The 27,185-nt window shown below is 41.2% G+C and overlaps 2 protein-coding genes across 26 annotated transcripts in view; one reads left to right on the forward strand and one right to left on the reverse strand.

Moving 5' to 3' along the window:
- The window catches only part of GNB4 (G protein subunit beta 4), a 122,608-nt gene extending 112,796 nt beyond the window's left edge, over positions 1 to 9,812 (forward strand). For all 11 annotated transcript variants that reach the window (XM_007056978.4, XM_043521986.1, XM_043521984.1 and 8 more), the window contains 2 exons: positions 4,221 to 4,437; positions 5,047 to 9,812. In XM_007056978.4, the coding sequence (XP_007057040.1) occupies positions 4,221 to 4,437; positions 5,047 to 5,153 (324 nt within the window). In that variant the 3' untranslated portion in view covers positions 5,154 to 9,812. The remainder of the gene's footprint in view (positions 1 to 4,220; positions 4,438 to 5,046) is intronic.
- Positions 9,813 to 10,727: 915 nt separating this feature from the next.
- Positions 10,728 to 27,185, reverse strand: part of LOC102929528 (mitofusin-1) — a 74,340-nt gene continuing 57,882 nt past the window's right edge. For 10 of the 15 annotated variants that reach the window (XM_043521975.1, XM_037909256.2, XM_037909259.2 and 7 more), the window contains 7 exons: positions 24,808 to 24,912; positions 21,991 to 22,093; positions 20,518 to 20,747; positions 19,310 to 19,465; positions 17,958 to 18,154; positions 14,807 to 14,941; positions 10,728 to 12,873 (listed from right to left, as the gene is read on the reverse strand). In XM_043521975.1, coding sequence (XP_043377910.1) covers positions 12,804 to 12,873; positions 14,807 to 14,941; positions 17,958 to 18,154; positions 19,310 to 19,465; positions 20,518 to 20,747; positions 21,991 to 22,093; positions 24,808 to 24,912 — 996 coding nt within the window. In that variant the 3' untranslated portion in view covers positions 10,728 to 12,803. Of the gene's footprint in view, positions 12,874 to 14,806; positions 14,942 to 17,957; positions 18,155 to 18,296; positions 19,466 to 20,517; positions 20,748 to 21,990; positions 22,094 to 24,807; positions 24,913 to 27,185 lie in introns of those variants that run through there. The other 5 variants (XM_037909258.2, XM_043521974.1, XM_037909260.2 and 2 more) reach the window with 5 other exon arrangements.

Consider the following 27,185-nt stretch of genomic DNA (forward strand, 5'->3'; position numbering starts at 1 on the left):
TGAACAAAACCGGCCCCAGGACCAACCCCTGGGGCACTCCACTTGACACCGGCTGCCAACTAGACATGGAGCCATTGATCACTACCCGTTGAGCCCGACAATCTAGCCAACTTTCTACCCACCTTATAGTGCATTCATCCAGCCCATACTTCTTTAACTTGCTGACAAGAATACTGTGGGAGACCGTGTCAAAAGCTTTGCTAAAGTCAAGAAACAATACATCCACTGCTTTCCCTTCATCCACAGAACCAGTAATCTCATCATAGAAGGCTATTAGATTAGTCAGGCATGACCTACCCTTGGTGAATCCATGCTGACTGTTCCTGATCACTTTCCTCTCGTGTAAGTGCTTCAGGATTGATTCCTTGAGGACATGCTCCATGATTTTTCCGGGGACTGAGGTGAGGCTGACTGGCCTGTAGTTCCCAGGATCCTCCTTCTTCCCTTTTTTAAAGATTGGCACTACATTAGCCTTTTTCCAGTCATCTGGGACTTCCCCCGTTCGCCACGAGTTTTCAAAGATAATGGCCAATGGCTCTGCAATCACATCCGCCAATTCCTTTAGCACTCTCGGATGCAACTTGTCCGGCCCCATAGACTTGTGCACGTCCAGCTTTTCTAAATAGTCCCTAACCACCTCTTTCTCCACAGAGGGCTGGCCATCTACTCCCCATGTTGCGATGCCCAGCGCAGCAGTCTGGGAGCTGTCCTTGTTAGTGAAGACAGAGGCAAAAAAAGCATTGAGCACATTAGCTTTTTCCACATCCTCTGTCACTAGGTTGCCTCCCTCATTCAGTAAGGGGCCCACACTTTCCTTGGCTTTCTTCTTGTTGCCAACATACCTGAAGAAACCCTTCTTGTTACTCTTGACATCTCTTGCTAGCTGCAGCTCCAGGTGCGATTTGGCCCTCCTGATTTCCTTCCTACATGCCCGAGCAATATTTTTATACTCTTCCCTGGTCATATGTCCAACCTTCCACTTCTTGTAAGCTTCTTTTTTATGTTTAAGATCCGCTAGGATTTCACCGTTAAGCCAAGCTGGTCGCCTGCCATATTTACTGTTCTTTCGACTCATCGGGATGGTTTGTCCCTGTAACCTCAACAGGGATTCCTTGAAATACAGCCAGCTCTCCTGGACTCCTTTCCCCTTCATGTTAGTCCCCCAGGGGATCCTACCCATCCGCTCCCTGAGGGAGTCGAAGTCTGCTTTCCTGAAGTCCAGGGTCCGTATCCTGCTGCTTACCTTTCTTCCCTGTGTCAGGATCCTGAACTCAACCAACTCATGGTCACTGCCTCCCAGATTCCCGTCCACTTTTGCTTCCCCCACTAATTCTTCCCTGTTTGTGAGCAGCAGGTCAAGAAAAGCTCCCCCCCTAGTTGGCTCGTCTAGCACTTGCACCAGGAAATTGTCACCTACGCTTTCCAAAAACTTCCTGGATTGTCTATGCACTGCTGTATTGCTCTCCCAGCAAATATCAGGAAAATTAAAGTCACCCATGAGAACCAGGGTGTGCGATCTAGTAGCTTCTGCGAGTTGCCGGAAGTTGCTGACCCCTGATCTAGATTAAGCAGTTTTTCTCACCTTACTGGATATTTCAGTTCATAGTACACAGGTTTCATCCTTGAAACCTGGACCAGCCTCCTCTGTTGGAGTCTTTGGTCTTCTGAGTATCCTTGTTGCTTGCAGCATAGGTGGGGGCAGGAGAAAAGGCCAAGCATGGGGCCACTGTGTTCTGTTGTATACCCTTAGTCCATGTGCTTGGAGAACACAAGTCCAGGCATGTCTGGTGGGCATTGCTGACTCACCAGGCAAGGTTGAGCAATTCCCCTGGTGTGGCGTTGTACAAGTGAGTCATTGCATTGTAGCTGTCTTGTTGGACAATCGCTATTGTTGGTGGTTCGACACTTGCCCAGGCATTAATAACCAGGGGGATAAACGTCTTTGGGGAGCTAGTATCTGGGCGCTTCCCACAGCATATTTTAGTGACAACCATATAACACAATTCTCATAACTTCATATGCATTAATGATCTATATATTTAGATGGAACAGTGGGTTTCAGCAGATCATAACCTTTCTCATGATACCTTACAAGGCATGCTTTGTATGCAATATCACAACTATATACAAATGATGAATATGAGGGTTATAGGGTACTCCCCTGGGGTGTAGAGTGTCACAAAACCTTAAAAAAAGAAAGAAAAAGGACAAAGTACAGGTTAGGCTACACCTTAAATTTTTCATCATGGCGGTATCTGATTTCCACCTTGACTAATCTATATATTGGTCTTTCCAAAGCCACATGCTCATGATGAACAACAGTTCCAGGCTTGGGATGTTTGCTGATCACTGGTTTTTTATCTAGATAGAGCAAAGCACTTTTGGGTCTATTCTCAGCTATTCATCTCTTATGCAGAACGAATGAGAGAGTGTCCTGTAACAGTGTAGTGACTATCCAAGTGGATCACCAGCTGTGTTTTCAGGTGCTACAAGATCAAGGGCATAACGGCTTCTGAAAAGTGCTCTCTGTCTTCAGCCAGAGCACACTAAGCTTCTGCAGTATTTCTGGGAAGCATCGATACTGCAAACATCTGCAGAGAGGAACGTGGTCTTCAGTCCACATCTTTGCTAGATATTAAGTGATTACTATCATGTCAAGAGAAGACACAAATGTGGGGAAAGTAGTTTGGCAATTCCTCGTCTGATGAGAATCCTAGTCCCAACTCTGTTGGAAATTTTATGGGAGTCTCCTAGCGTAATGGGCACGTGCAATCGCTTGAAAAAATGGTTACTCCTTGCAGCTGCTCTTTTGAGACGTTGTGTATGTTCTTTACGTGACCCACCCTCCTTCCCCTGTGCATTGGAGTTTATTATCTGAGGGCTTGTCTGCACTTGAAATGCTACAGTGGCACAGCTGCAGAGGCACTTCAAGTGTAGATACCGCTTATGCCAGTGGGAGGGATTCTCCCATCAGCATAGAGGTAATCCACCTCCCTGAGAGGCAATAGCTAGGCTTCCCTCAACCTAGTACTGTCTACACTGAGGGTTAGGTTGGCTTAACTACGTTGCTCAGGGGGTTGGATTTTTCACATCACTTAGCGACGTAGCTAGGTTGACCTCACTCTTCGGTGTACACCAGATGGAAGAAGATAGGGTGGAGTCACCCCAGCCTGGTAAACCCTCTGCTCAGGCACACAGGATGCGAGGGTGTAGGAGTGGCCACCCCTGTGGGTATCTCTAGTGAAAACTCTGGCACTGATGCATGAGACGTGTACACATCTAGCGATAATGGACATATGCAACATATCTCAAAACAACAGTTACAAGAAGGTAAGTAACTGGTTTGTTTGTTTGTTTTTTTAAAGTAGTAAAGAATAAACCTTCAAGATGGAGTCAATTCTCAAACTTTTATGTTAATCAGTGTGTATTTGGATTTCCTGTAGAAAATGGCATCTTTAAACTCTGGAAACTAAAGGTGAAACTAGTGCTTAAAAATGCTGAATATGTTTACCCTTGGAATAGTTTTGTAACGTTTCTGAACTGGAGTGTATTTCCTCTGTTTGCCACAGCCCCATTTTATGTTCTGATCCACAGGGGACACGTTCTGTTTAACGGGTAATGAAATCTAAACCTACATTGCATCTTTTTTTTATAAACGCTGCAAATTCTTAAGTCTCTGGAATACCAGCAGCATGATCTGTGGAGAAATGCAGCCTATACACTTGGGTCTAATCCTGAGATGTGCTTGGTACTTTTCACTGCCATTTAAATCAATGAGGTGCTTAACATGGATTATTTAGTAGGTGTGAATTCTGGAGGCTGAAATGCTAGCTTGCAGTCCTCTGTTTTGATCCAAGCAGCCGGACTGACCAGCTCAAGGTGGAACATTGTGTACAGGGACAGTCTGCATGGGTTATTCCAAAGAAAAAAATGGCCATGCTCCACTCCATTTTATGGAAATTAGTTCCTCTTGTCTCTTGAAATTTGCCAATGAAGCTATTGCACCTGCCTTTGGTCAGTACTATGCTACAAGTGTTAAACACAGTTGTGTGTGCACAATAGTTGCATTTTGAAAATCCATTTTGATTTTTTTTCTTTTTGCTCGTGAATTTGTGTTGTATCTGAGTATCTCAGTAAAGATCTCTACATGCCGTTTTTGAAACCGTGCATGAGCAACACTTTTCTTCGGTGTCAAGCTCCTGTCTCATTTTCACTTCCAGTTCTTCCCCAATGGACATGCATTTGCAACTGGTTCTGATGATGCCACCTGTCGACTCTTTGACCTGCGTGCAGATCAAGAGTTAATGATGTACTCCCATGACAATATCATCTGTGGAATCACTTCTGTAGCCTTCTCAAAAAGTGGTCGTCTCTTGCTAGCTGGCTATGATGACTTCAACTGCAATGTGTGGGATACTCTGAAGGGGGAGAGAGCAGGTTGGTAAATGGTATCTGCAGTGAGTTGCAGTTCTTTTTCTTTAGCAGAATCTCAACATGGAACACATTCCACTTTCTGTAACTTTTAAACGTAAAACTAGTTCACTGGTAGTCAGTGATGATACCTGCGAGTGCTGCTGAATTGTGAAATCTTCCCTGCTTCCTTTTAAAGGTCAGTTACTCAACATAAAGGTTTATTTTTGGATTTGTATCCCTATTTTCTTGCATTTTATTTTTTCATATTTCAGATCTGGTAATAGTGATGTTTAGAAAAGGTATGTGAGGTTTTATGTTGTGTACAGTAAGTGGTTTTGTGTCTGGTTTTGGTTATAGGCACTGTCAGCACCTTTTTATTTTATTAAATAAATAACTAACTATACGGGGAAAATCCAGATGTACAATATTTTAACTATATGGTTCAGGGCTTCCTAAGATGGGAGCTAATATTTCTTTTAAGATAAAACATAGGAGGCTACTTCTTCTGTCAGTTAATCACTCTTAACAAACAAAAAACCTCTTGCAGGATATCTTGAGGTGAATTTAACTTGAAAAGCAATGTACAAAACTTGAAAAGCTTCAGCTGTTAACCTCCTCCATCTTCTCTTCCAGGTGTCCTTGCTGGCCATGACAACCGTGTCAGCTGTTTAGGTGTTACTGATGATGGCATGGCTGTAGCTACAGGGTCTTGGGACAGTTTTCTCAGAATCTGGAATTAACTGGGAGACAAACATGTACATTCTCCATTGAGATCTGGAGAGATCAATGCTGCAGCCTATAGCTGTGAAATAACATTTCTACCTTGTATTTGCAGGTGAAGTTTTTCTATTCACTGATTATTACACAAAAAGGCTTTCTGTAAACTAGAAAAAAATCAAGTGAAGAAATAGGGGTGGGGGTGGAGAAATCACTGACTTTTAATAAGGGGCCAGGCCAGCACACATAATCATGGTGACTGAGAAACTAAGAGCCAGTCTGTTTTGTTTTTGGTGGTTTGGTTAGATTGTCCTCGAGGGATTTCTGCTTGTGTTCAAAGTCTGCTAATTCTGTACTTTTTTTTGTACATAACAGAATATACACATTATAGCAGCCAATCATGTAACATTTGTCTGTATGTAAAGAAATATGTTTGCATTTTTTAAGGAACTACATTTATAGCTTTGCATTTAACCTGAGATGTCACTTCTGAGTTTTGTAGTGGATGAACTAGATTGCTGTTTTAAACGCTTTTGTGAATTTACTGTAGATAAAGTGAAGCCAATGGTATGTATGTGTTTTTATAATGGAAGGCATTTGAATTACTACTTTTTTTTTTTTAAAAAGGCCCTGATGACCGTGGTAATACCTAGCGCCTTACTTATTCACTTCTAGACCTATTTGTCTATTTAAGCATGGGGAATTACTCCTTCCAGTCAGTGGTTCCTGGTTCATCCATCGGCAGCCATGGCCTCCAAGCACCAAGAGAATGTTAATGCCATTAGGTATATATTAAAATAAGGTTTTAACACGCTGGCTTCAGCCTCTCATGTAAGTTATTTTAAGTTGAACAGAGTACATAAGTCAGGTAACCTATTACTGTCACTAAAGCGGGTGAGAGCTTTCCTTTTGACAGTGTAGTTGTAAATAAGAGGATTCTGATCCACTGCAAATTCCAGCTGCCATGCACTAGCAAGGTGATATTCTAGCATGGAGTTAACTGAATAGATTAAAGAAATTTTCAAAGTGTACACAAACTTGCTGTTCAACTACTACAGCAAATGAAGAGATTTAAGAGGGTTTCTCTATGAAGGCTTCCTACAAATGGTTTAGGAAGTACAGTAAATCCCTTACTAGAACTGCAAAGTTAGAGGTTTGCCCTACTATTCCACAACAGAACATGCTTATCTTGTGTAATTGTTGAAGTGACCATGTTATCTACAGTGAACAATAACATTTTTGATAATCTCTATGATCCCTCTAGAAACTTTGCACTCTAAATTTTAAATCCTGCTAGTTCATTTACAACTGCAGTAGTCTGTGCTTTGGCATCTTATTAGATGCCAATCTGCAAACTGACAGTAAATAGTCATTTCCTTTTATATGCCTGATCTTGATAGGATTCACTTATAAAATGAAAGGCACCAAGAGCACTTGAACTAGTAAGCATTTTCTTATTGTGTAGGTGTGACAAATCATATGACTCAAATCCATTTGAAACTACCCATGAAGGTCACTTAACTCTGGTGCTGGCAGCGTGTCCATGTTTGTGGTGGATGTCCCTGGGGGGAATCTGAGTTGGGCATGAAAGTACCTGATACTTTCAGGAAAGGGCCATTCTCTGTTGGCTTCTTGTAAGTGCTTTATTTTAAATGTGTGTATTTAAACAAATTACCATAAAGCTGAAAGTTAATGTTAATCTGTTGCCTCCACCTGAAGGTGTGATGTGTCCAAATGTCCCTGGGTCAGTTTGTGAACATAAGTGCCCAGCATTTTGTAATATGAAAAGAGATTGTTGCTGAGACCACTGTTTGTGAAGTTTCTACCACTTGTCATTCTAATTTCAGTACTTCCGGACTGTGCCTGTAAATATGCCATGTTTACAATGGTGGAGGTGCCAATCAATGTGCCAACTGTAGTAAATTCAGTATCCGTTAAAAAAGCACATCCCGTGCTGGAGCAGTATACACTTACTAAAGGCAGATTATGGTGTTGGACCAAAATCATGTTATGCTGTAGATCACAAACTCATTTGCATTTTCTTTTCAGCAAGATTATTTTGTTTTCTAATCTGTTCGCAGAATTATTTATGGAATATTTGTATCTTTTTCCAAGAGGGCAGCTCTTTGAGGTCAGGCAGAACACTCGATACTTTTTAATGGTGCCTTTGATTTGAGTGAATCATTCTGAAAATTTGCTAGTAAACTCTTAGAGGAAAAATTAATTACTAAATAGTTTCTCATTAAAGGTGCATCTTGAAGTGACTTCCTAGTTGCCAGTGATGTAAAGAGACTTCCCATACTTGCAATTAAATATCTCACTATTTCCCTTTATACTGCAGCATAGATGTCTGCTGTCTAACTCTTAAGTAAGTCAGATTTCTAAAAGGGTAATGGGAGTGTACACCTGAGGAAATATTTAACTCCTGGGGCGAATGTGCACCAAAACAGTGGCGACTGTTGGAGTCCTGGTATAAGTCTCTTTTGGATTGTTTTGCTTTTTTTAAAAAGCATTTATAGTAGTGGGACATTTATTACATCTTAAACTGAGGCAATATAATGGGCCTATATGAGCTATTTCAATTTTCTTAAGCATTGCTTATGGGTGAATTTTCAAGATGGTACACTCATTAAGATAGAGCTTAATTTTAAACTAAGCACCAAATCCCATCTTCTGCTACATACCACCATTTGCAGGTTTTACTTGAAAGCTTTCATCCAGACTCCTGCATCTCAAAGAAAATGTCTCCATGGGGATTTTTAGACTAAAAGATGATGTGTACCTGTAGCTTAATATAAGCTCAGATGTGCAGGTTAGTGTAGTTTCTAACTGTTCACGTGATGGTGAACAAGTTTAATACATGTAGTGGATTTTACAGCACAGTGGGGTACACGTTAAACTGTTGTGAAAAGTTTACCACTGCCAAACTGTAGAGCTACTTAATTTCAAATAAGTTATGTGGTTACAAAAATATGTACTAGATTTTGGAATTAGTAATACTTAAGTTATGACCATTGTGCCAAAAATTTGTAATGGCTAGGAAAGTAACCTTTTTCCAGTCTTCATTCTAATAGTAAATCAGTGTTTAAATGTACTTTAAAAGAAGTAGTGTAGCAAGAATGTAATTGGTTGAAGCTGTAACTTGGAAATATGTGCCTCATATGAAATTACAGATTTCTTTAATTCAGGTACAACTGCTGTCAACTTTTTTTTTTAAAGGCTGATTGGTGAAGGATACTGACCAAGCAAACTTCCAGTTTCAACTTGCTCCTATGTATACTCAGCCTTTATCACTTTATTAGTAAAAATACTGGGTGAGATTCTAGAAACCACAAAAAGCTTCAATGTTGCTAATGTACATTTACTTAGTATGGGTAATGTGTGTACCTTCTTTCAACCATCTCTAAACTTTTCTCCTAAATGTCATTACCATCTGCCTTGCTGAATATCACATACTGTTAAGTATCTGACAGAACTGCTGGTTCAATAATCCATTTGGAGTAGAAAAACTCATTAGAACTGCTTTCTTCTGAGGAGAGCATTTGACTCTGATTTGGCAGTGCTGAATTGACATACCAGCTAGTCCTCATGTGCATACTGTAATGCATGGATTGGAAATAGATAACTCTTTAATGCAGCTAATGTAACCCACTTGTCCCATCATGAAGTTCACATTACTTTAGGCTGTAATGAAAGTATTGTGAAAAACATTCCAAGAGTGCTTAGTCTTTCCTCTTTGAGCACACTGTCACCTCCACTAGATTTAGTGCTGTGCTTTAAAATGTTGGTGAGAATAGGTATTGGCTAATTCAGATAGTTGGTATGAAATGATTGTGTAGCAGAATGACAGATTTTGAGATAGCATTTCCTGTAAAAGTAATTAAGCATGGGTTGATGGTGCACTTTGTATACAGTAATCTGGCATGCATGCTGGTAAAACTACTTCCTACACTTCGGAGGCACCACAAGCCTTTTTATCCAATTGCTGGTTGTGTAAAATACATGCAGAATGTTAATGCAGTGTTGTTATGGTAAATGTGTGAACAGTGTTAATAATTGATTATAACTGATAACCGATTAAATGTGCCTGACATTCTTATACCACACAGTATGTTTAGGTTTTGACTAATATGGACTTCAGTGGAATAGTTTTAGATATATTTCAAGCCTTTGTTTTACTTACACAATGGTGCTCTTATTTGTTTCTCCTTTTAAAAAAAAAAAAGCATCTGAACACTTGTACTACATTTTACATCCAAAGGAGTCCAAAACGAATTTCTTTTAAACATGCTTGACTTAGTTTGGCACTTAGCTCGATTGCCCAGCATTTCTCATCTAATGGTTTTAATTTCACTTGTTGCTGACTACTTTGATGGAAAACTTCAGTAATATTACCAATTATGAAGTGATTCTGCACTGCCTTTGGATTGTGTATGTATTCAGAAACAGTCTTAAACCTTTTATTTAAGCTAATTCAAAACAGGGACTTGTGCCACTTGTTCTGTAACAGGGCTGTTATATAGACTTCCCTGTTTAAAAAAAATCACTTGCTATAAACTCTGTTTATAGCTTCCCCCCTTCTCCCCCCCAATGGATCTTTTCTTTGTATTTGTACAGTGGCTCAGTGAAAGATGTTGCCATGAGTTGATATTGTAACCAATAAACAAGTGCTTTTAACCAGACTTGCTGTGGTGTGTGTGTTTATTTAACAACCATGACAATCTTATAAAGACAAATACAGCAAATACCCTAGTGCAGAGTTATTATTTAGGTGGCTGAGAGAATTTTCCTACTAAAATTTCCAGCATACATTTAAAAGTTCCTTAAGGTATATAGCACATACTTTGTCTTAAATGTAATTTTTGTGGCTTAGTCATCATTCAAATTCTGACACAAATAGCACTGCCTCATCTATAAATTGAATGTACTACTAAAGGCATCTTGAAAATGCTACACAGCAAATCCCAACACTACTGTAGTCCATGGGATCTTTGTTTCAAAAAGATACACTTCAGCAATGACTGGAGCACCTAGCCTTTGTTTGAGAATGGCATTCTGGATTTAGCATTTCTATTTCATAATTCTTTAGGCAAGCATAGTCCATTTCCCTCTTAAACAATACTACTTTCTGCTGCAATATCAAAGGGAAAATGAAGGGGCTTTGCAATCCAAGCATTAGAAAATGAGCAGAATCTTTACTAATGAAAAGGACAAGTTTTTATATATAAAGGGAAGTCAGGCTAAGGGTTTACACACGATATTTAAAGGAATGCAGTTGCTCTATACAAATTGAGACAAAATAGTATGTACATTGCTAATCTTCCCTGTTAACTCCTCCTTTCTGGGAACAGCAGCTGTCCCTGTCCTAACATTTGAGATTATTTAAAAATAATGCAAATAGTGGCAGAAAAGTCAACTTACTGTTTGGGAGCAGGATGGAGGTGTTAGCAGGAAATCCTCACCCATACATACCCCCCCTTAAATGAGGGGGACCTAGGTAATCTGTAGGGAGCAGCTGTTACATCAAGCAACGAAGGAGCAGTCTCCTTCCATTTATCAGACATACTCCTTCTGAAGAACCACACTAACACTTTACCTCCAATAGAAAGAATTCTGAATTTTATTTCCACAGCTACCATCTTGGTCATTCACTTGATGTCTTTCAACAAAACAAAACTATAGGGAACACCAGTAAGTGGCTGTCATGAAGTAAATCAGAATTTCCACAAAAGTAGAAACAAGCAACCTTGAATTACACAGGTCTCATGCTTTAGAACAGTTTCTGTAATAACCAATACAAGACGCAAATAAAACAGCATCTTCTGCTACACACTGCTTGTGAATGGGGTCAAGTTTAAAATGAGGAACAGTGCATCATCCCTTACCAACTACATTAGTCAACTCACCTGCCAAACTAAATTCAATAAGTTAAAGGGGCAGCATTTCTTCCTCCCCCACAAATTAAACCAGTCTAGAAATGCTCTCAAAAAATAAACTACTCATAAATACATTTGCAACTCTTCCCCTTGCATAATTTCTGTACATTTAACCAGCTGGGCTGCAGCCCATCTTCACAGCTCATATCATTAGCATACTCAAACTTCCACAATGAGGAAAATCAATACCCTGAAACACTTGCAATAGCATGCAGCATACCCAGCTTCTAAGCGATCACTTCCTGCTTTTTAAAGTATGAGTAGGTCTTAAAAAACAAAGTGCATTTCATTAGCCCTTTCTTGTAAATTAGTGAAAAATCCCAGCAAGTACTCAATAAAATCTGGGGCCTTAAGCCACCACAGTAACAGGCACGCGAGTTTGGTTTTAAACCCGATTGTGCAGCATTTATCAAGGATATATAAATATTCTGAAAGGCTTTCATTATCTAAAATATTTTTTAAAAGTCTGTTTATAAAAGACAGGTGAAATTGCACATGATCTGCATCAGGAAGCACTTGGGCATCCTTGCTAATGTCTATTGAAGGTCCCTGGCCTACAACCACCCTTTAAAAGCTGATTAAGGTGGAAACATCCACACACTCAACTGCTCACAAAGCTAGAACAGAGGGAACTAGTGGCCAAGATTTAACACATACCTGCAGGTGGCAGGTAAAGAACAATTCAGGAACTTGAAATACAATAGCCAAGATAGTGCCTAAACAATTGGTCTGAGAAGGAAGCAAGCAATATGGAAAAAGTATCCACAGGTAAATATTGTTTGTTTCCCAAATGTATGCAGTCTGAAGAGCAATTCAATTTATAATGCTCACAGCAGAACATGGCAGGTATTCATGATGTAGTGAGAGAGATCTTTGAAGGCTAGGCTACATCCCTTGCCCAGGTGACTAGAAAATAGCAAGCCTTCCTCTAGGTGCTTAGATAAAAACTTTAATCCCTTATCCCAAACTATGCAAAAATTCAGCTGAGTGTAGACCAGCTGTATAGCAGAAGTCCCCCTGTTTGGTGTAGGTAGAGGCTTACATGCTGCACATGACAGAGTCATCTGAACTTTACACATTAACTTACTTTGGTTTTCAATATTCCTGTTACTACAGCATGAGGAACACTGCCATTCCATCACTGCAGCATGCTTGAATTTTTAAAGCTTTCCAAAATACCTAGAGGGAATCAAGTTTATACAAGTAAAAATGGCGGGTCTATCTATAAACGAACAGAAGTAGGGTAACAGCAGCCCAGCCCCACTGATTTTATCTGAATTCAAAATCTAAAGAAGCACTTTTGGGCTGCTAGAGCTGTTCACCTAATATTTTAATTCATAAAACAAATCTGAAAAATCAGCATCTAGAGAACTGGGAGACATTGATACTGATTTGAGGAAGAGAAGGAATAATAGATTAACTCCCAGATGCCAGGAAGGTGGGATTTGCCACTGGTAAATACTAAAACAAAATAATACAGGGTTGTTTTTTTTTTATTTTAAGTCGCCAGAGTAAATATAAATTATCATTTTGCTCTTGCAAAATTTCTCTTTACCACAGCTTTTAGATACAGTTCATTGCAAAAATGTGAACTGGGTGTTACAGTATCTGACAAGTATAATCAAGGTAATTTTAAAAATGTCATTTCATGTGACTCCACAGGGGAGCAATGTGTCATTCTATAATTTTGTCCTACAGGCAGTTACCCAAGGAAGCCAGCAGTGAAAAGAGATTGGTCTATTTATTCTGCTGAAGAAAATGCTTTGTAAAAACATCCAGCTCATTTTCAAGGTGAATGGCTTTTTTTCTGTAAAACAAACAAGAGAAAAGTGATTGATCCACCTGCATGCATCCAAACTCTCACAAGAGTCTTAGCCTCTTTACTTTTTAGGAATGAAATACAGGACACAAGCAATCTTACTTAGACCACCTGACTCAGAAGAGCACTGTAACAAGTGCTTATGTGCTCTGCCCAGTCAGGGTTCATCTACACTGCAAACAAAACTAAAACACCGCTCCCCCCCGCAGCAGCAGCAAATCTCAAAGCCCAGATCAACTGACTTGGGCTTGCACTATGGGGGTCGCAGTGTAGTTTCCGCTTAGGCTGGAGCCCAGTGAGGGGGGTGGGGTCTCAGAGCTCAGACTCCAGCCTGAGCAGGAACATCTCCATTATTATTTTGAGCCCCATGACCCTGCATCAGTTGATTCAGGCTCTGAGACTTGGTGCAGCGTTGTGGTTTTTTTGCAGTGTAGACATACTTTTAAACCTCAGGATGCTGGCTAATCTGAGTATATAACACCTTAGAGAAAGGCTAGTTCCTATGTGTTCACAAAGGCATGAGGAATCACTGCTAGAAGGGATGATGGATTTCTCCTTGCTGGGAACAAGAAAAACCCCACCATCCCTTGTAGCTCTGCCTCTCCCAGTTCCTTCTACATTAGCAAAACTTTCTAAAAAGTCTCACCCTTGCTACCACCCTTCAGCATCTCTGCTGGCACCATGGGAGCCCTGGGATAGATGGACTACTGGCAATGCTTTCAATGCCATTCCATTAGAGAAGCCCATGTAGGGTTACACAACAACGGGTTAAAAACGCACCTGAATTGTTTACACTAGGGCTCCTGTAGCTAATGCTGGTTGAGATAAATCCCTTTTAACTGACATTTTTAGAAAATGGCCCTAGTGGAGCCAGGGACTCAGCCTGAGGACGGTGTGCAGCACACAATGGCAAGCCGTGGGCAGAGAGAAACAGACACAAAGCCAAGTGTTGCCCCCTTGGCTGCTAGGTGAGGAGACAACAGGGTGCACTTGTCATCCTGCTGGAAGGGGTTGGGGTCCGCTGGAACTGGGAAGGCATCTCCAAAAGAGAAAGGGGCCCTGCTTGGATGAGCGAGAAGAGAGGGGATGAAATACAGGAGCTGAATTTACCCTGCTCCCAGCCCCCAGCTAAGAGTATTCCTATGGAGAGAGCTTTGTACCGAAGACCTGCTTAGGAACTCACGCCCCATCTCCAACGGAACAAAAGCTTCTCAGGTAGGGAAGTGACCTGCATTGTTGGAGCTTGATAAAGTACTCTTGAGAAATCTATTTTTACTGGGCAGAGAAAGGGAACCAGGCAGAGAGGGAGAAGATCAACATGAGGATGCGGTGATAATTTTTTAGACTTTCCCCACATCCCCCAGACAAAACACAACTGGCTAACACAACTTTAAAAGAACACAACTGCTGCTATTGGTGTACTAGCACAGCTGCAGGAACTAGGGATGCGGGGGGGGGGGGGGGGGGGGGGGGGGGGGGACGAGACGGACGCCCCAGCCTCAGCTGTGGCCTCAGTCTTGGCCCCCTGTCTAGGTGCCCCCCAGAGACACGGCCCTGCTCCTGGCTCCAGTTCGGGAGTGGGTGGGGCTGGCTTTCAGAACCCCCCCATTCAAAGCATTTCAGTGCCACTGGGTACGAGGCAAGAAGATTCGAGATATTACCATGCTTCACCCTGTGCCACCGTTTCAAGGCACACGTCAGAACGATCGTTAACAGCTGAAAGCAGCAGCAAACACACAATTATTTTATGATATAGTACCGCCATGACCACAGATCTGGGGGTGAAATCTTGGCCCGACTGAAGTCCATGGCAAAACTCCCATTGACTTCAGTGGAGCCAGGATTTCAGCCTCTCTCTAGCTGGCTAGTTCAAGATTTCTCCCTTAAGCAACTGGCTGAGTCAATACAAAAAGATCATTACCTTAGGTGCTTTGAGTTACTCTGTATTTTCTCTAGCTGATCTATTTCTTTGGACAGCCTTGCAATTTCTTCTTCCAGATTTTTCTGAGTAACGTCGACTTGCTGACACAGTCGAGCAAAGGTAGTGGCCATTTCTCTAAAGGAAAACAAGTTTGTAATTATAGTTTACCATACCTCGTGTTACACGACACTTCAGAGTCCATGGGTAGAATAATGCAATCAGAACAGCCACCAACTGCTATACACAAGTGCATAAAGAAAGACAGCAGGAGGAAGAATGAGCAAAGGGACTCTCTCTTCAAAAATCAATAGAACAGGGACACTGTGGTGGTGGCATTTTTAGGGTCATTGAAAAAATAATACAAAATAGACCTTGTTTTAAATACATGCTGATGTTGCTACTGCCAGCTTCTGACTCCAAAGCTGGAGACTGTTCTCAGAGTAGTGGATTTTTGCTATTAACTTGGGGGTAGATTCACGAAGGGATGTAGGTGTTGCAATGCCTGACTCCTAGGTGTCCTGCTGCTTAGTGGAATTCTCAGCTCCGAGTTAGGTGCCCAGGCTTCCCAAACAATGCAGGAGAAGAGTTAGATGCCTAAGAAAGGGATTCTCAGAATCAAGTTGCTGAGCAGGGAGCCACCTAAATTAGCTAAGAATGAAATGCAGTGGCCTGGATTCAGGCTTAGGCCTAGATTCACAACGGAATTGGGGTGCCTGACAGGCTGAAGGGAGATGCCTATCTATGCTTGGGATTCTCAGCTGTGAAGCCTCTCCTGGAGTTGGGCACCTAAGTCAAATCAGCCCAGGGGAAGTGGGGTGGGGGCAGGAGGGCAGAAAGAGAGAGGCTCTATAGCCAATATCCCAATGGTTAGAGCACTCACCTGGGATGTGGAAACCCAGATTAAAATCCCTGCTCTACCTGATTTGGGGCAGGGAATTGTACTTAGGTCTCTTACCTGCCAGGTGAGTGCCCTGACCACTTTGGCTTTTAGAACCTTAACCAGTTTAACTATACAGGCAGTGTTCTGAAAGGACTGCTTCCCTCACTCCTCAAGTGACCATATGTCTCTGTTCTCAGGTTATTGATTATTCTGGAATGGGTGTCTCTCGAGCTCTCCATTTTGTATAATAATTAAATAGCCATTGGACAAGAGATAAAGGGAGTGACTTGACAGCTTGGTGGTTAGGATTCTCACTTGAACCGGATTCTCCCACCTCCAAATCAGGCAGAGGAGGGATTCAAACTTGGATCTCCCACATCCCAAGTGAGTGCCTTAGCTGCCAGACTACGGGGTATTCAGGGGACACCCACCACCTGTGTTATGTGTGAGGCATGATCTGATAGGGGTACTCTGAGCACACTTCCTGGATCAGGACGACAGGTGGGAAAATACCTCATTTGAGAAAACCACAGGGACTTTGCCATGAGTGACGGCTGTGAGCAACTAGTTAGCTGTGGGGAAGCATCGAGCCTTTAGGCACTGTTCCCACCACTAGGCATGCGCAAAGCTGTTGGACTTAAGCACTTACGCCTAAGTAGCTTTCTCAGTCTAGCCCTTAGCATCTGAATGAGTTTATCGTAAAACACCGAACAAGTGTCACCAACATTCAAATTGAGCAAACCAACAGCTTTGATAGGGTCTACATTCATTTGACTTTTCTCATCGCTTCAAACCCTGTTCACCACGTTGAACACTCCTTCCACTAACTGACTGTCCCTGGTAAATACAGAGCCAGTTCTGCTTGGAACAGCAATATTGAACAAACATTTTGATAGATTAAATGAAAAACCAGGACAATTCAAACGGGCTCAAAAGATGTTCCCGGGACATCAGGACATCTTACAAAACCTCCAGGACTGTCCCGATAGCACAGAGACATATGGTCACTTGAGGAATGAGGGAAGCAGTCCTTTCAGAACACTGAATATATTGAAACTAGTCAAGGTTCTAAAAGCCAAGCCATCCTGAGTCTTAAGTGATTCAGTGTTAGTGAAAAGGATGTGACTATGACTGCCCATAAGAACAGAGCCAACTTTTATATTTATATAGTAAGCTGCTTGACAAAGAAACTGCCTATAGAGATTGAGAATCATTCTAGATCTTCAGACAGATACAAGTTAGGGGTAAGCATTACACATTCTGCTGTTTTGCCAGGGTAAGTGAAGTTATCAGGCACAAATTAACTGTATGATTTCAAATAATTATGCTGTAATACCCGTATGAGTTGTCTCTTTTGTTATTGTGTAAATCCCCCATTTATCCAAAAGAAAACAGACCATTTAAAAGGGCATCTTAAAGGCAAGACAAAAGGCTTAAATGTTACAGGCCAAATTCATCCCTGGCATAACTTAATTGACTTCAGCCCGATTTAGATAGAATTACGCTAGGCATGAATCTGTCCCACCATCCTTTTTCCATAAGGGCTTTTTATAGCACAAGTCAAAACGTCTCTGAACGATAGGAAAAGAAGGGCATTATTTTCATCTCTCGGCAACAGCATGAATATTTTTTACTGCTAAGTGCTAATGAAAATTGCATAATGTAAGTGCTTAGGTACTAAGGAAGCTTACTGATGACTGTTCTTTAAACTAGTCCAATTCACGTTTAAGTCGAGTAAAGAGAATAAGAACGCGTGAACCAAGGCTAACAAAACTACAGCTCCAGAAAAGTGATGCTTTTTCTGTGAAACAATATCCATAAAATTCCTTCTTTAAAAATAAGCGTTTTGTTAAAGGGGCTCAATCAACTTAAAAGCCACGCTTCTCAGAAGTTCCCCTCCCCGCTTTTTCACCTAAGGCTACTATAACTGAAAGAATATTTCTTTTCTCCACTTTATAGTCATTTTCTCTCTCCCCCGTAGTCAGAAAGGTAATCGTGGCTGTGTGAGGTCTTTACGCTAACAGTGACGTGCAAAACAGGACTGTACAACCATAAAAATATGAAAGGGGGATTCTTTGCCACAATAGTAATCGACCCAACTTTGGCTCATTTTTTGAAATTGAATAGATTTCAAGTTGACCTTTAAACCTTCATACTTAGGCATCTTTTCAATTCTCTATTGTAACTTTCATTGATAAATACATGCACATAGATTATCCACTGAAATGTATTTCCTGTATTAGTGACTACAATGATAAGTATAATACTTACTGTTGCACTTGATGGCTGCAATTTGCACTAGTAAAACTGACAATCATCTGCAATTTTTCAGTAGCATAGTTTACAAACTGCTGTTTAAAGGCTCTCTCTTTTGCTTTAGTTGTCCAGGTTAGTTTCTCATAGAGATACAATAATCCATACATACTTAGGGAAAGACATATGAGTTTCCAGCCTACAGTTCTCCACACCTGAAAAAGAAGCATCTTTTCATGACCTGAGCAGATTATGTGATAGTAGCTCTATGGAATGTATTTTGTCAGAGTGTGGTCATAATTAGAAGAGGACAGAGAAGTGTCAACTTCCTGTTCAAGGTATTTGCTCTCTTTGTACCTTTCTGTCTGACTGGATTAACAAAACATGTTTTTCATCCAGATAGCACTGCAGAGCAACACAGCTACATAAGGAGCTAGAGCCTCTTCACCTTGTGCATCAGCTGCAGAACTGTTTAGCTAGATTCATATTACAGAATCTTGATTGCTAGAGATAAAGTAAGAGGCAGAAAGCAAAGCTCTCAGCAATTCCAAATTGAGCCTGACAAAAAAAACCAAATAAATTTTATAATTTAGAAACGGAGCACATTTATATGGAATAAATATAGGCTCCAACATGACCCTACTCAGCCAGTTTTCTTATTACATACTTACTACGAGCATTTAATTCACTTTATACCCCTTACTGCAGTGCTATTTAGCCTTGAAGATGTAAATATTTTGCTGCATTAGACAAAAAGTATTTATCCTAGATACCCCATTTGCAAAGTGGTTCTGATGCCACAGATCTTGTAACCCTAACTCACATAAGTAAGGGTTGCAGGATTGGAACCATGATGTAGAGTCATATAGGTTAGAGTACAGCATGACTGATTCCTGGAGCCTTTGCCTATGAAGAGTAAATTTAAAAAAAACAATGGATATCCAAGAAATCTAATAAACCAATCACTCAGTTTAAGTATTTTAAATTAACTATTCTGTAGCCATTTACAAAGAAACCCTGGCTAAACTGATTAGCAAACAATTCTTTACTATGCTAAATACTAATTTCTAGATTTCACCTGTGATTGCAAGGGGCTTACCAAGCACATGAAAGGAAAGTGCACCTATTGTTTAGTATCTGTTTAGTAAGACTAACTTCATTAGACATAGTTCTGTTTAAGTCATGAGTTGAATGGAGCTATGCTGATTCTTGCCATCTGGGGACTAGGCCCATTGCTAATTAGACTGGTTCTAACAAGCAAGCATCAATTCTGTGCAGCAGTGATGGCATCCTAAACAGTAAAAAGAGTACATCTGGAATAGTCTCTGCCATGCTTTCCATTTATAGAGGTAGTTGCGAATGCTACTTGCCACTCCTCCAACGATGATGATGCTCATAGAGGTCCGTGATGTTAGTGAAGCTAAACTCGTTACCAAAGAAACCATGAGTTCCTCCTGTGATACATTCTCTGGAGTTACGGCAGGAAGACAGGTGGCAGAGGGGGTGGAAGCTAAAGGACGAGGGATCTAGAAGAGCAGAAGAAGGCAACTGAGTGATAAGCATTATGGAACTGTAGAGCAAACTGCTTGGTTTTATTATTTATTTTGCTTTCTCATAAGCAGGGTTAAAAATTGAATTTAAGACTGTCTGGGAGATTCAAAAAGGCTCTTCATTTGTTTAACCCTGAACAGCAGTAACGGAGGCTTAGAGAGTTGTTCAGAAAACTGATGAGTAACAAGAGATGGGCCTTTCCTGAAGATCTCATCAACCCAGACAGAGGGGTGGGGCAAGAAGTGAAGAGCTGCCCCAAATTCCTGAAATATAGTTAAAGCTTTTAGCATGGACTGTAGTTAATTCTGTTTGATTCCCACTATGCCTCATCAGCTCCTATCCACTCCCCACTATTCTAGCTGCCCCGTGCCCACCTGGCAGTTCTTTCAACCCTTCACTCCCCTACAAATGCACCCATCCACCTATGAATTTTTTTTTTACTTTGAGGCTAGGGCAAAGTCTTAAGTGGATCCAAATTTCATGGTGACCTCATGATGGGCTGAACAAAAATCCCAGGTCTGAACAGCCTCTCAAGCTTTACAAGGGGAGCAGGGAGGGATAACATCTGGAGACCTATTTTGCAGTTTGGGGCTATCGCTACATTTATCACAACAGCAGGAAACCATAGTTTCTTTCCACTTGTTAGTGTTGACATTTAAAAACTCCATTGCCCCAAATAGCCAGACAGTCCATAAGATTGAGGAAAGTAGGACTGGCTTTGCTCCACTTTAATTATACAAAAACTGTAAATGAAGAGGTGACCAGAAGGATAGATACAGAGGTAAAACAAAAATCAGAGTCCCCAAGAGCATGCAGTAGCTGCAAGAAGTACTAGAAAGGTGTTCTGGCTCCATTTCATCCATGCATATAACCCAGTAATAACACCAAACCTCACCAAAACAAGTTTCAGACAAAGGGAACATGGTGAGCAGACAACACACCAAGCTATTAACACACATGTAAAATAATGTATAGAAAACATCAGATATCAACCCAATCCATTCTGAAAGACCTGGGAAGCACTCACCTGTGAGGTTGGATCTGCCAGCCCGAGTAGCACTCTATGAGCATTCTTTGGGCCTAGGAAGCGGTTTACAAGGGTGGTCCACCCCAGGGAAAAGTGGAACGTGATATCCTCTTGAAAATCCGAACACAGACTGTGACAGTTCAAATCGTAACTGAGGTCAAACTTCCTGCATGGAATTAGCAACTGGAGCTGATTCTGAACACCAGAAGGTAATAATGGTGTCAGATTTTCTAAAAACAAAGTGGATTAGCAAGATTTAGTTACTATGCAAAACTTTACTCCATCTTGGGATGGTCATATGATGCACTCATTCTGTATCTGGCTTTTTTAATTTCAAACACCTAAGCAACAGTATTAACTGAGGCCTAACCTACCAGTTTATCTACTTAGCAATTTCCATTACAATTAAGAGAGTGCTCAGCCCTTGCACTACACAGTTTAAACACAGTCTGTCCCATTAGGATCAACTATTGATCATTCCAGCAAAACAAAATGGAAAAAGAAAAAGCCATCCAGAAAGGCAGTGGTGTCAAAAAGGGAAAAAATGGTCAGAGATTAACTGAACCAATCAGAAAGATCTCTAGCTAGAGTCCTGAAGTACAGGATGGACAAAGGACCACTTGGCCAATCTCAATAGCCTTGGGTAGAAATAAGGAAGAGGTGACTTCTCAAGATCTCAGGAATAGGTCACTAAAGGCTTCATATATTTCCTCAAGACCTGACTGTTTCATTACCAGGAATCAATTCAGACTGGGTGGTTGGACAGGCATTTAACAAAAGGGAGTAGAGAAACAGGAGACCATACCAAAATGTGAGCTTCAAGATAGAATCCTAGTTTTTACTGAGTGAACTAGGGTAAGGCTTACACTGAAGAAATATCTGACAATCAGGTATTGCCTATATTTTAACATTACCATTGTTAATTCAAGTTATTTTACTCAGTTCCCTTCCCTAAGATAGCTATACAGAGGTTAAAAAGACACAGGGAGGGAAGAAAGGTAGCAGGTCTAGAGTGAGTTGGGAAGTCCTGTTTTCTGATCTCAGTTCTACCACAGTGTGTGACCTCAGGCAAATAAATCACTTAATCTCGGTTTCACAGCTTCTCCAAATCGGGATAATAATTACTCCTACCCAATCCCCACAAGCCCTGTGGGAAGTAACAGTTGCATAGCACTTTGGAGCTGTAAAGTGTTATAAGCTTATAACTCAGTAAATCCCAGTCATAGTATGTAATTGTCTAGAGAGGAACAAGTAAAAGTCGGAATTTACTTGGATTAAACATTGTTAGGAGAGGAACAGTTTTTCCATTATTCATGTGTACAGATCCTGTGATCTATGATTGGGACTTCTTGATGCTGCCCCAATACAAATAACAACTCAAAGAAGACAAAGTCCTTTTGGGGTTGAGCTGGAGACTGCCCAGGTTCAGACTCATATTTGTGTGAAAGTAACATTACTCTGTATAAATATTACCAATCATTTCCTGCTGTGACTGATGCATTGACTGATTGACTTCAGTGGAGCAACGGTCAGCCAGGTTCCTTCCCAAACCATCTTCTATGTGCTTGTTGAGCTCCTAATGTTTCATGGAGAAAGCACGTACATAAGTTTATATCAACAAGCCAGCTATGTTAGAACAATTTTGAAATATGCTGAACGCAAGAAATCCCTCTAATCTTTGAACATATTGTTATCCATGGTGGGGAGGAGAAGAGCATGGAGAATGATCATGCACTGAAATTATAAATTCTCGTGGTAAACTAACTAGAATTTTAAAAAGGGCTGATATCTGTAACATTGTGGTCATTAAAAAGGTAGCTGAAAAATATGCCTCAGTTTTCAATATAACTGTTTCAGAGAGCATAATGCAGGGGTGGGCAAACTACGGCCCATGGGCCTCGTCTGGCCCATCAGACCTTTTAATCCGGCCCTCGAGCTCCACTGCCCCGCTCTGCCCGGTGCTCCCGCATGTTCAGGACCTGTGTGACGGGCATGAGGGCATGCGTGTTACTCTGGCTGCACAACCCAAATGCACTTCATGCGCCATCAGAGCCTAGAACCTGCAAGCCCACATGCCTGCTACTCGTTGGCTTGGGTGACTGATGTTTTAGTAGTGTTAATTTTCCATTGTTGAGGGTGACCAGCTACATTGTTCACATTAATCAAAGAGGGTGTGGAAAGGGGGTAAGTTTGGTTTAATTATTGTAATACCTTGTTATGACAGTATATTTATAATAGTAAGCATGGTTTTACGCTTATTTCCACTAAAATGTATCTTTATTAAATAAAGTTTATATGAATATCTCTGAATTGTTAAATTCCAAGAGCATTCATGGCCCGCCATACAATTTCCATACCCAGATGTGGTCCTCAGCCCAAAAAGTTTGCCAACCCCGGGAATAATGCCACTATATTACTCTGGAAAGTCAGAATTGTCTTGGTCTGACAGCAACCACTTCACTGGCCTGAACTAAGAGAAACCAATTTCAACCATATTGGTGGAAGTCAAAATATAAATGCTTTGGGAGCAGTGATGGCAGGTAGAATACTCATTCAATCCTATAAAGGTAGACTAGTGGTGCAGAATCAGTCTCCTATTGAGCAAATACAGTCAATGGAAGTTTTGACATGCACTTTAATGGGAGCATGATCAGGGTTTTTGAGTACCAGGCTCACAAGACTATCTTGGAATGTATGCTCCTTTTAAAAGTTACTGTTAAAGTTGGTAGAAATTCAAACAACAAAAAATGGCCTTTTTAAAAGTGAAAATGTCCATGAATTGTGGACTCCAAAATATTTTGTCAAGTGAATTTGTGACTTTTTGTAATTGAAATTTGTATCAAAAGTATTCTCAAGGTGGCTAGCAAAATGTTTCATCTACGAAAAACCAATAAATATGAACCAAACTAAAAATTTTAGTGACCATTCTGATAAAATTTTTAATTAATTAAAAAACTTGAATTCCCTCCCCCACACCTTAAAATGGAAACAATTCCAGAATCTTTTGCAACTTTCTCCCCATCATCTTTAGTTATTGTAATCTAATTTAATAACAGAAATACACAGATACAATGGATAGTAAATCTCCTAAGAAAGACCACCACGTACACAAAGCAATATACAGTTATTCTCGGGGGAATTCTGCACCAAAAAATTAAAAATTCTGTAAAACTCTATATGTTTTCTTTGTCAAAACAACAATATAATCCCACCAGTTTCAATTATTTTGGTAATTTATTTCAAAATGCCTATCAGCAAGAATGTCTGTAATAATACAGACAAGAAAAAAGCCCCCTTCCCAGAAGCAGAGAGTTAAAGAAAACCCTATGACAACCCACTTCCCGTTTCTCTGTTATGCTTTTGTTGGGCACCTCAATCTGGGTGTGTCACATGTGCCAACCGAGCAACTATCGGGGGAAAGCTCTGCCGCTCCCATCTCAGAAACCCTCCCTCCCAGAGCCCAGCCATGGGGCACCCTGGCCCAGACACCTGCACCCCTTTGTCCCCAGAGTCCAACCAGTGCGCACGCCACCCCTATCACAGACACCCATGCCCCATAACCCCCCAGACCTCAGCCCGGACAGCAACACCCCCTACCCCTCCAGAGGCCAGTTGTGGGGCATCACCCCAGCCCAGACACCTGCACTCCTTACCTCCCCATGGCTGGGCTCTGGGGGGGTGCCCCCCAGCCCAGACACCTGCTCCTAGTTCTAGCTTTTACTATGTTAGTTTTAATAATTCACGTACTATATACTCCTGGGGGAATTCTGCACCACTGCACAATGTAAAATTTGCAAGCTGAAGAGCTGGGCTCTGCTGGGTCCAGCAGCCCCTAATGGCGGCCATCAGCTCTGCAGCACTGCCTACTCCTCAGAGCCCAGGGAGGGAGGGAGGGAGAAAAACAGCCTGATGCTGGGTCCTGGGCTCTATGGAGTTTCCTGCACACCGCCTCCTTCCTTCAGGATGAGCTGGGAACCGCAGCTGCCCAGAACTCTCCAGCTTCCCCTCCTCCTGGCCCTGGCAGTGTCTTGTATTTGTGAGCTGGAGAGCTGGGCTCTGCTGGGTCCAACAGGCCCTAATGGCAGCCAGCAGCTCTGCAGCACCAGGGGGGGAAAAATGAAATTCTCCACAGAACATTAATTTTGCGCAAATTCTACATTGTGCAGTGGCGCAGAATTCCCCCAGGAGTTTACAGTGCATGAATTATTAAAACTAACATACTAAAAGGCAGAACTAGGAGCCAATGTGAATGACAAATTATTTTCATCAAATCACTCAGGTGTTACTTACACTTTTATACAGCTTCAATATTTGTGAAGAAGGGTGAAAATCAGAATAAAATTCATCAACCAAAACAGAGAGTCGACAAATCTCATCAGTCATCGCAGAAGAAACCTGAAAATGTTAAAATATAGACATGGCAATAGAAGTTTGTTTTTTTTTTAATTGAAACACAGGAGGAAATTATTAAAATGCTAACTGCATCACTAGATTATTTAGGTTAAAAACATTCTGCCTATTCTCATGATTAATCAAAAAATGTGAACAGTTAGCAGTCTGTTGGTAAAATCCCTCTCCAATGTAAAGAGCACCTCATGAAGTAGCTAGTTCTGACAGATAATGGGGGCCACCATCTGCAGCCTCTGACCTCCCCCCCCCCAGTTATCTCCATTGAAGAAGATTCCAGAAGTAATTTAAGAATGGCTACTTATCCTCCTACAGTAACCATGGTCCTTTGAGATGCATTATCTACAAGTATTCCACTTCTGGTGCAGATTCGCCCCATTCACGGGAGATCAGAATCTATTGAAATAATAGTGGCCAGTTGGGACATTGCATTCTGGCACCCAACGGCTGAAGACAAAGGGTGAATCGAGTGAAACCTACCTTCAATTCCTTCACTGAAGCAGAATCCGGTTGATGTAGGATTCCACAGTAGCAGAGAAGGATGGCAAGTTGTGGAATACATGTAGACAACACATCTCAGAGAACTACAGTTATGTCTACGCTAAAAGCTATGTATGTGTGCAGGGGGAATCACAGCCATGTACTCATGCTAGCACTCTTCCAGCTACCGTGCGCAAAGGTAGCAGTGGGAGCACAGCAGCAGAGGCAGGGCTTAGACGTGCTGAGGCTACATAGGGCTGCACAGGTGAACCACCCTCAGTTCCTTCTCTACCGCAAAATTCCACAGAGGAAACACCAAAGCAGAGGAGAAAGAGATACACTTTGAAGAACTGCAGTTACTTCACAGGGTGAGTAACATTTCCTTCTTCTTCAAGTAGTGTGCCTATTGGTGCTCCACTTCAGGTGACTTTGGAGCAGTATCCCCAGGAGGATGGTGTTTCGGAATAGAGGTCTGGGAATACTACAATGGCCTCCTGATGAAGGTAAGCGGCCACCACCACCACCACTGGAACTTTTGAGAATACACTTGAAATTGAGGATAGTCCAAAAGGAAGCATCCAATATTGGAAGTGATATTGGCCTATCAGAAAGGCAAGTATATTCTGTGAGATGCATGAGTGGCAATATGGAAATGTCCATCTTATAGGCTGAGAGCGGAAAACCAATCCCGAGTCTAATGAAGGAATCATCATTGCCAGAGTCACCATTCTGAATTTGAAACTTTATAAATTTAGGAGCCTTAGATCTAAAAATCAGTCTCATATCTCCATTTTTCTTCGGTACAAGGAAATACCTCAAGTAGAAATCCTTCCCCCTTTGTGCTGAGCAGGGACAGGCTGTATCAGCCCTAGACAAAGAAGGAAGTCTATTTCTTGTCTCAGTAGGAGCCTATAAGAAGAGACCCAAAAGAGGGAGGTGGGAAGGGGGAGGTATGTAAAGTAGATGGCATAGCCTGATGTAAATCTCCAAAACTCATCTGTCTGTAGTAATTTGCTCCAATGAATGTCAAAAATGGGAGAGAGTTTCCAAATGCAGGGAGGTGAGCAAACTTTTGCAGCTGGTAGACCCAAGGTGGGCAGGATTTGAACCCTCAACCACCTCATCAAAACTGGTGTTTTGATAATGAAGATGCGTATTTGAATCAGATGAATTTATGGTTCTCTTCCTTGGGAATCTGTGGTTCTTTCTAGGGGTCTCTGGAACCTCAGAAAATTGTATTGAACAGGATCTCTGAGCAGCGTTCAATCTACTAAACTTTCTTTTTCTCTCAGGCTAAATCTCCAGAGATCCCAGAGTGGCTCTGGAGTCTTGGAGAGTTCAGATGGACTCGTCCATGTTCTCTGAAACCAACTTTAGACTAGGGCTGTCAAACTATTAAAAAAATGAAATTGTGATTAATCACAATTTTAATTGCGCTGTTAACAACAGAATACCCTTTATTTAAATATTTTTGGATGTTTTCTACATTTTCAAATAGATCAATTTTAATTACAACACAGAATACAATGTGCACAGTGCTCATTTTATATTATCTTGATTACAAATATTGGCACTGTAAAAAAGAAAAAACAAAAGAAATAGTATTTTTCAATTCACCTCAGACAAGTACCGCAGTGCAATCTCAATAATGAAAGTGCAACTTACAAATGTAGAATTTTTTTTCCCACAGAACTAAACTGAAAAACAAAACAATGTAAAACTTTAGAGATTACAAGTCTACTCAGTCCTACTTCTTGTTCAGCCAATTGCTAAAACAAACA

The sequence above is a fragment of the Chelonia mydas genome, chromosome 9, assembly GCF_015237465.2.
Source record: "Chelonia mydas isolate rCheMyd1 chromosome 9, rCheMyd1.pri.v2, whole genome shotgun sequence".
Classification (NCBI taxonomy): Eukaryota; Metazoa; Chordata; order Testudines; family Cheloniidae; genus Chelonia; species Chelonia mydas.